The sequence below is a fragment of the Aegilops tauschii genome, chromosome 1 (assembly GCF_002575655.3).
Source record: "Aegilops tauschii subsp. strangulata cultivar AL8/78 chromosome 1, Aet v6.0, whole genome shotgun sequence".
NCBI lineage: Eukaryota > Viridiplantae > Streptophyta > Magnoliopsida > Poales > Poaceae > Aegilops > Aegilops tauschii.
The window spans coordinates 427,203,581-427,212,697 of record NC_053035.3 but is presented as its reverse complement, the minus strand read 5'-3'; the positions used below and the strand labels follow the sequence as shown (position 1 = coordinate 427,212,697).

General features: G+C 44.0%; 1 protein-coding gene across 1 annotated transcript; it reads left to right on the top strand.

The window, feature by feature from the left end:
- Positions 1-2,134: 2,134 nt before the first annotated feature.
- On the top strand, positions 2,135-5,536 carry LOC109783853 (NAD(P)H dehydrogenase (quinone) FQR1). Its single transcript, XM_020342439.4, has 3 exons — positions 2,135-2,402; positions 4,595-4,688; positions 4,843-5,536. Exons 1-3 carry the CDS (start codon positions 2,380-2,382, stop codon positions 5,338-5,340), a joined length of 615 nt encoding a protein of 204 aa, XP_020198028.1. The 5' UTR covers positions 2,135-2,379; the 3' UTR covers positions 5,341-5,536.
- Positions 5,537-9,117: the final 3,581 nt, after the last annotated feature.

Below are 9,117 nucleotides of genomic sequence, written 5' to 3'. Positions count from 1 at the left end.
GTTCGTGCCTAGAACCGGGACAAATGGGTCCATACGAACCGGGACTAATGCCCACGAGGCCCCGGCCGGGCCCCCTGGGCTCACGAACCGGGTTGAATTCCCCCATGGGTCTTGATTCGTGGCCGAACCGGGACTAATGGCCTAGCTAGGCCCGAACGAAAGCCCTGTTTTCTACTAGTGTCCTAATTAACACAGCAAAGTCAGTTTTCTCATTCAATAAAACAGAGACATGAGACAGATCAGTTAGCATTTTTTTTCGAAACGGGTGTTAGCATATATTCAAATGCGCACCATAACAACTTGGCAATTTGAGCATCACCACATACAGACACTCTCTTCAACCTGAAAGAGTATCGAATCAAGCATTGATTTTTCCATGAAACCACATAACAGTGAGGGCTTCGTGGTCATATCTTTATATGCATCAACAAAGAAGCTAGTGGATCAAATTCACACATAGGGTAGCTCATCACGAGGATACAAACATTTAGACCTTTAAGAAGAACTGGCACAATCAACATCATTCAGATGAAAGGAGGAGCATTCAAGACATAACCCTAGTGTCAGGAAAGAACCCCTCTCTAAACCCTAGAACACTAGGCACCGCCGCCGCCGCCACTGCTCCAGGGACAGCAGCCAAGAATTGAAACCCAAGTTTCAATTATATGTGCTAAACTGCTGATCAAGAATTGAAACCCAAGTTTCGGTGAGCAACAAAAAGCCTCTACTTCTCTCACCTAACCCCTCTCTCTACTCTCTCCCCAATCACGCGAGGAAACAAGCCTGGAACACGTCGCATCGAAGCGTGGAGTCACCGTGCAATCCCTAAATCCCTTTCCCCCACGTGAAATCCCAAAACATGGCGAGCCGCCGCGGCGAATCGATTGGAGCCTAGGTAGTGGTGGCGCGCGCAGTGAGGAGGAGATCGAGGGGGACTTACGGGGCTGGAGCGTCGGAGGAGGCGAGAGGCGACCGCGCGTGGTGGCGGCGCACGGCGCCATCGACGGGGGTGAGGCGGCCGGGGAGGAACCCTAACCGCGGCGGCGTCTTCGGGCGGAGGGGATCGATTGTGAGAGTGAGGGGGTGCGGGGGGGCGCTCGGGCATGTTTTCTTTTCCCCTAGTAGTAGCGCTGGATAGAGGCCGGCGCTACTGCTAAGCCCACCAGCTGTAGCGCCCGTTCGAAACAAACGCTACATAAGTGGGCTACCGTTTTTGCCCTGCGGCCCATGTAACAGCAGCACGGCCCAAGCTAACAAACGCTGCTGTTATTTAGTAGTAGTAGCGTGTTTTCTACCCAGCGCTACTGGTAAATACCAGTAGCATGGGGTCAAAAACAGGCGCTACTGGTAAACTTCTACATATAAGTATTTTCCTAGTAGTGATACCTTATATGTCAGATTGGATTATTTTCTAGGGCCGCCATAGTTACATGATATCGTAACTATGGATGCTTTTTTTTTTGGGGGTGTAACTATGGATTCTTACATGCACATCCTATCTTTATCTTTTAGTACAAACTAAAAGACAAAACAATCAGTCCATGGTTTCTCTTACTTAATAAGAATGCTTACATGTATATCCTATCTTCTACCACAAACGAACAAGCAAAACGAACAAATTATGATATCTTAGCCATGGATGCACACCCGCCAAAGATACCTTGTATGCTGGATTGGATATGAGGTTTTGACGGGGAAAAAGTTTCTTCAGGGGAAGAGCATTTGACATTTGACTAGACTCAAGAACCTTTACCAACTCTACATTTTTTTTTTCAAAAATACCAACTCTACAATCATTAATTCATCATACGCTGAATGAATAGAGAATAGAAATAACATTTGCGTCCGGCCAGCCAAAAATGAATAGTTTAGGACCACGGATGGACCTGTCGAACACGCACACTGATGAGGAGCACAAGTGGCAAAATACCCAGAAACGGTCCAAATTAAAAAAGACAATCACAATATGATGGTGAAGAGAGTACTAGAAATATTTTTACCTGTTGCAAATACGATAAAGGTTTCCCCGAAAAACAATAAGAAAAAAAGAGTTTGAGGCCTGCTGTCCAAAATAAAAAAGAAAAACAATTGAGAGGCCAGGGACGGGCAGCACGTGACACAGCAGCGGTCACTCACACGCACAAGTGGCAGTGCCCGGATCCGCTTGGCAGGAGCTGTAGTTGGTTGGGACCTCACCTCGGATGTCAACCGGCACGGCAACCCCGTCCCCGCCGGCCTATAAATGCCCCCGGCCTTCCTTCCCCTCTCCCACTGCCCACTGCCTCCCCTCCATTCCATCTCGAACCCATTAAACAACCGGAGCCGTCCTCCTCCTCCTCCCACCAGATCTCAGATCCGCGGAGCTCCGGCGCGCCTCCCATGGCGGTCAAGGTCTACGTCGTGTAAGCACCCGCTCCCTCACTGCTATGTAGTACCATCTGTTTCGCTGCCGCCCCCATTACAATTCATTCACACTCGTGCGTACTATGAAACTGAATTTCTAGACGTTGTTAATTCAGATAGTTGATGATTCTGCCTAGATTTTTCTAAATTCGGATTGAAACGCATGTCCCGGCAGCAATCACACACCATTAGTGCACAATTGTTCATCGGGAGGCCCTCCGCCCGTCGACGCCTCCGTCTAGAGTGGCCCTAGTAGTTTTGATCATTCGCGTCAGAGTTCAGTCCAGGTTCAGTGAACTGAAACGAGTGGTGGGGTGAGGGTTCAGACTTCAGAGTCGCGGATAACCTCTGCTCGATTATTAGCTGTATATGGGGTATCACCAATCATGGATTTAATCCGTGGTGGGTCTGGTGGTCCATGATGGGATCGATGCCGGATATGGACGGGGACCTGATCCTGCACTAGTAATCCTGCGCTGTCCCCTTTATCTGGATATTTTCCTCCCTGCCGTGTGAAACGCGCACCTCTGAAGTATCCGCCGCCCCGGCAGACATCGGCGACTTCTCGAAGCAATTTCCGTTACCAGTGGCAGTGGATGCAGTCAACAACACCTTGATTACCATCTTTCTGAAGAACATCACCTTGGTTGTTGACTGTCCCTAGTTTGTTGCTCTGGGCTACGTTTCCTATATGAATTTTATCTGAGTATATCTTTACCATTTACCCTGTTCCCACCAACTAATAGGGATAGCTACTCATGGGTCATGGCTGCATATGATGCTCAGGCTTCTAGTGCGATGTATATCATATTATATGATACACCACAGCTCCTTTAAAAAAAGATGGAATGGAATCTTTTGTGCTTTAAATAGGATGGAAATCATATATACATCAGTGTGATGCAAATCTAATTTGTTTTGTACTATGTGGAACTTGTGTATTAGGCGAGAACTGGAATAGATGTTTAATCAAATTGTAGTTTACCCCTTCTCTCATTTTAAATAAATCTCTGAGTTTCTTCCTTCTTTTTTAAAATGATACGTATGTTTTTTTATTAAAAAAATAGTATGTTGATTAAATTTTTGATGGCCTTCTTTCAGCTTACATATGCAAATTTGTCAGTTGCAGCACAGCGATTAAAAGGCCATTTTCTTTTGATGTGGATTTTCCACTACAGCCCCACTGTCTCCTGTGATGGATCTTTGCTTGTAGTAGGGTTCAATCTTATTGCTTCCTAGTGTCAACTCCACCAACATGGACTTTTAGCTTTTCCACAATTATGCCTGTCTCAATAAAAGCTTATTTGAAGCACAAAAGTAACCAGTGCGTAATTATTATCGAAAAAGTATGAGCAAGTCCACTGGCCTTCTGAATATTGGAATGCAATACAATTAATCCGTAAAGTGTGACAACTCACATCAGCATTTGAAGAATGTCACTCCTGGTCAGAATCAAACTAGTAGTGTCTTCAAGCATCTTTGAGTGTTCAGTACTCGGTGCAATGGATGCATCCTGCTATTGGCAAGCAGCATTTCCCTATCAATTCGCATCACTCGTCTTTCTTTCAAGTCACATCTATCAGAAACCATAAGCACATAACTAACCTGTATCACCCTATCACTGTCTAACATAAGCTATAATTGGACCATGTTTTAAAATTTTGCCTGCTGAATGGGATTGCCCAACTACCAAAAAGTAGGCCTCTAGAAGCCTTTAGATAAAAGATGGGAAACACCTGGGTTATTCAAATTAGACCTTTGATTGACGGTTTGCCCCAAACCATTCAGGACATTTTGACATCATTATCAAACTTATTGTTTTGTCTGTACATGATTACTCTGTTTTCTTAGTGGCTGTGGGGGCAAACTCTTTTCACCAATCACCAGATATAGAACTTAGAGCCATAAGTTTACTGAAGTAGTTATATAATATACTGGTGCGAAGTTCTCGGCACAGGTGTCTTACACAGTTCTTTAATTGATGAACATTTGTGCCGTGTGTAACACACTAGTTGGTTCATGATGTCCTTTATTCCTTTTGTTAGCCTAGCGTGTTTCCTAAAGTTATGTGAAACACGCGTAAACAAAAAGTAGTAGTGGTTGATATATATGGGACAAGATATATCATTGTGTCTTGCTTCTTGAACGTCAATAAAAAGTAAGATGTAAAATCATCACCAATTTTTGACAGGTACTACTCCATGTATGGTCATGTTGCTAAGCTAGCTGATGAGATCAAGAAAGGTGCTTCCTCTGTGGAAGGCGTGGAGGTTAAAGTGTGGCAGGTCAGTCTCAGCAACCCTGTTTATCAGTTGACAACAGTGTGTAAGCTCCCACTGTGATGCTCTGCTCGTCAGGCTCAAGAACTATCTAGTGTTATACAGAGATTTCATGAAAAATGAATTCACACATGCATCTTTGCTCACCATCTTATTAAAGGTCCCTGAGATCCTGAACGAGGAAGTCCTTGGCAAGATGGGCGCCCCACCCAAGACCGACGTGCCGGTGATCTCCCCGCAGGAGCTGGCGGAGGCGGACGGCGTCCTGTTCGGGTTCCCGACGAGGTTCGGCATGATGGCGGCGCAGATGAAGGCGTTCTTCGACGCAACGGGCGGGCTGTGGAGGGAGCAGAGCCTGGCGGGGAAGCCGGCGGGCGTATTCTTCAGCACAGGCACGCAGGGCGGCGGGCAGGAGACGACGCCGCTGACGGCGGTGACCCAGCTGACCCACCACGGCATGGTATTCGTGCCGGTGGGGTACACGTTCGGCGCCAAGATGTTCGACATGGACAAGGTGCAGGGCGGCAGCCCGTACGGCGCCGGCACGTTCGCGGGCGATGGGTCGCGGTGGCCGTCGGAGATGGAGCTCGAGCATGCCTTCCACCAGGGAAAGTACTTCGCCGGCATCGCCAAGAAGCTCAAGGGCTCCTCCGCCTGAGTGCATGATCATTGATCACCTGATCACTGGTGGTGGTGGTGGTGCTGCTGCTGCTATCTGTATCTGTGGAGCTTAAGTTTGATGTGTGATGTGGACACTGTTATGTTAATTATTATGGCTTTGATTGAACCGGTTGTAAAGTTTGTAAGTGGATTTTGCATTTCATAGTATTATCATATCACTGCCATTTATACAAGTGATAGCGGTGGACTGTGGCGCACTCTCGCGCTGTACACGTAGGATTTACTGTCCCTGCGGTCGTTTTTCTTGCGTGTTTGTTCTGCTTTGGACCAGTTTCTGCTCTCTTTCTCTTCTCTGATCTTTCTCACGCTTAACAACTGCTGTAATTGTCGTTTGAAACCTTTGTTTCTTATCTATATATTCACGTGCAGTCTTCCTGCATGGTTTGAAGGAAAAAACTCTACAAGTGCGGCGTTTCTGCTCCCGAACTCATCTGCACCCGCCTTGACGAAAAAAATCAAAACAAATACTAAAAAAATCAAAAAATTCTAATTTTTTTGTGTGGTAGACAAGTTTATGCGTGAGGTGCGCTCCAAGTTTCAACTCATTTTGTTCTGACCCGATTTTGTTTTTTGCTGAGAGCTGCTCAGACGTCCAAATAAGTTGAAATTTGAAGCGCACCTCACGCATAAAATTATCTATCACACAAAAAATGGATTTTTTTGAATTTTTTTAAGTATTTGTTTTGATTTTTTTTTCTGACCGGGTGCAGATGAGCCTGGGCTCAGACAAGAAGTAGCCTTCTACAAGTCACCAAGATACAATGTCCGTTCACGGTATGGTCCAACTTAAGGTTCAATGTTTAATGTGATTCTGAAACAACCAATAGTTCACCAAGACACCAACACGATTTCACCCTCTATCTAAGAGGAAGTTTCGTCCTCGGCTCATGTGGGACTAGGGTATTCAACTTGCTTTACAGGAAGTTGGCATTGGCTATTGAGCATTGATCCCCTTTCATTAACAAAATTAAAATACCCTAGTACTCCAAGAAGATAAAGTACCAACCAAATACAACCTTCCGATTTATACGGGTAATTTGAAGCTTTTGCCTATGTGATTCTTTGACAAGATATTTCGCCAAAGTGATAATACTAGTACACATCTGTTACATTTAGGCAGTGTAGTTTCTTCTTTTTACCTTGTATATTTTTGGAAAGTCACTTCTTTGGTACATGTCATTTGGTAATAGCAAGAATGCAGTGGCACACGCATTGTGGGGCCAACATTTTAAGCATCTAGCAACTACGCACAGATTGAGTGAGGTGGTTGGGTCCTTAATTTCTCCGGTTCAAACTGCCTCTGTTAATGGTAGATACATTATGGAAGGGGTGCTAATTTTGCACAAGGCTTTGAATTCAATACATGCTAAAAAAGCAAAGTGTCATGTTTTTCTAAGTTGATTTTGAGAAGGCATATGATAAAATCAACGACCATTTGTCCATGAAACATTAACTTTAAAAGGATTTCCTGATAAATAGAAGATTGGATTACGGAGACAATGAATGGTGGATGTGTGGGAATTAAAGTCAATGATTATATTGGTCCTTTCTTTCCTACTTTAAAGGTCTGAGACATGGTGTTTCATTGTCCCTCACTTCTATTTGATTCTGTTGTCATGGATAATGCAAGGTAGCATGGTTTTGTGAAAGGGGTGCTAAAGGAAACAAGGGAAGGAAGTGATTAATATATTGCAGTATGCAGATGACATAATATTCTTGCCACCTATAATGATATTTCTAGTGATCAAAATTTGAACAAATTTATGGGCTGGAAATCAACTTCTTAAAAAGTGAGATCAAGAAAAATGTTTGGGGTGGCTGTCAATATATTAAGAAAATGTTGGTAATGGCAAAAACATCAGATTTTCGGAAGATTCGTGGCTGCATAGTAAACCATTCAATCAATTATATCCCAGGTTGTATGATATTTGTTTTACCAAAAATATTAAGCTAGCTGATGTGTTTGATAAAGGCCGGGACCATTTTAGATTTAGGAGAAATTTGTGGAGGGCACGCTCTTACACAATGGAATGAAATCAAAGAGATTTTCTCTCAAATGGAATTGAAAGAAGAGAAAGACACTTTTGTCTAGTCTCTTGCTCTTGATGGGAAATACACCGCCAGTCCTTTATAACCAATTGTGAACCAACCTATGGTTGGATGGTTAGAGGGACTGTGGTATCCCCAGCCCATCAGGGTTCAAGTGATAAGCCGGCTCAGTCTTTCGGAGGTGCTCATAAGGGTAGGGTGTGCGTGTGTGTTCATAGGGGTGAGTGTATACGCGTGTATATGAGCACTTGCGTCTGTACTGTGTTAAAAAAAAGTCCTTTATAACCAATTGATCGTAATAGTTTAGATCAAGGTTTTTTGTGGTTGGCTGTGTGCAACAGTGTACCTCACAAAAGATAACTTGACAAAAAGGGGGTGGACTCGGGTACAGAATGTGTATTATGTGGTGCTAACGAAACCGTTGACCATTTTTTCTTGCATTGTTCTCTACGTAAGTTTCAGTGGAGCATTCTGCAGTGCACTTCCAATTTAAATTTGGTTCATAGCACTAGTAGAAAAAGGACCATTTGTCCCGATTCATAAGGTCCATCTGTCCCGGTTGGGGAACCGGAACTAAAGGGTCGTTATTAATGCCCTAGGCCTTTAGTCCCGGTTCTTATACCAACCGGGACAAATGGACCTTCACGTGGCCGTTCCGGCGAGCCCAGGCAGGAGGGCCTTTGGTCCCGGTTGGTAGCACCAACCGGGACCAATAAGCTTCCACGCGTCAGCATTTCAGGGACTGTTTTTTTAAAGGAGGTGGTTTAGGGATTTTGGGGGTTAATTTAGGTTGTTATAGGTAGCTAATAGAGAGATGTGTCCTCTCTTATCTCCGTGCTACTGCTACTGCTATGCCTAAACATGACTTAGATTGAAGTGAGGCAACATGTGGTGCATGTCGAAAGTAATACTAATCCTAACTTGATCAAGTTTGGATTGTACTACTTTCGACATGCACCACATGCATGTTGCCTTCACTTCAATCCAATCCATGTTCATTTCACTCACAGATATATAATAACTCTTCATGCTCGCATCATGCATCATCATAATAACAAGTCCTACTAATCATCTTCATACAACTTCTACTCGTTATTAATAACAAGTCATACGATCATCATCCTCATAGTCATCGAACCAACCCTACTTAATTGTTCTTAGCACATGATCATCAGTATTAGGCAGGACCTAAATACCCTATTTAAGGTAAAATAGCATAAAACAATATAGACCCTGACTCTCCATTATGGAGAATGGAGATCATCCTGTCTTCAATTCTTGCGCGGCGCTTCCTTTTGCTTCCAAGAACCTCCTTACGACTGTCCATACATTTTTTCCATTCTCTGATTAGCATGTCTCCACTTCTTTTAGAAATCCGGTATGGACAGTTGAGATTCGTAGGATGACCTGGATATATGTTCAACACGAAGGCTGCCATTCTGATACATCAAATGAGGCACACAATCCTCTGGGATTCTCTGTTGAAAAACATAGTAATAACTTCATAGTTAGCAATGATGTACTACTTTTAGAAGTATGCAAAAGATGCACGGATGTCGTAATAGTAAAAAATCTTACCAGGGTATCTCCATGGTAGTTACCGTAGTTTAACACGTGCACTAGTGGCACGTATTGACCATAATGTTGAGGAGTTTGATTGTAGATATTGTAATTCTCAAGATCAGTACAAAATCCGACCAGATGA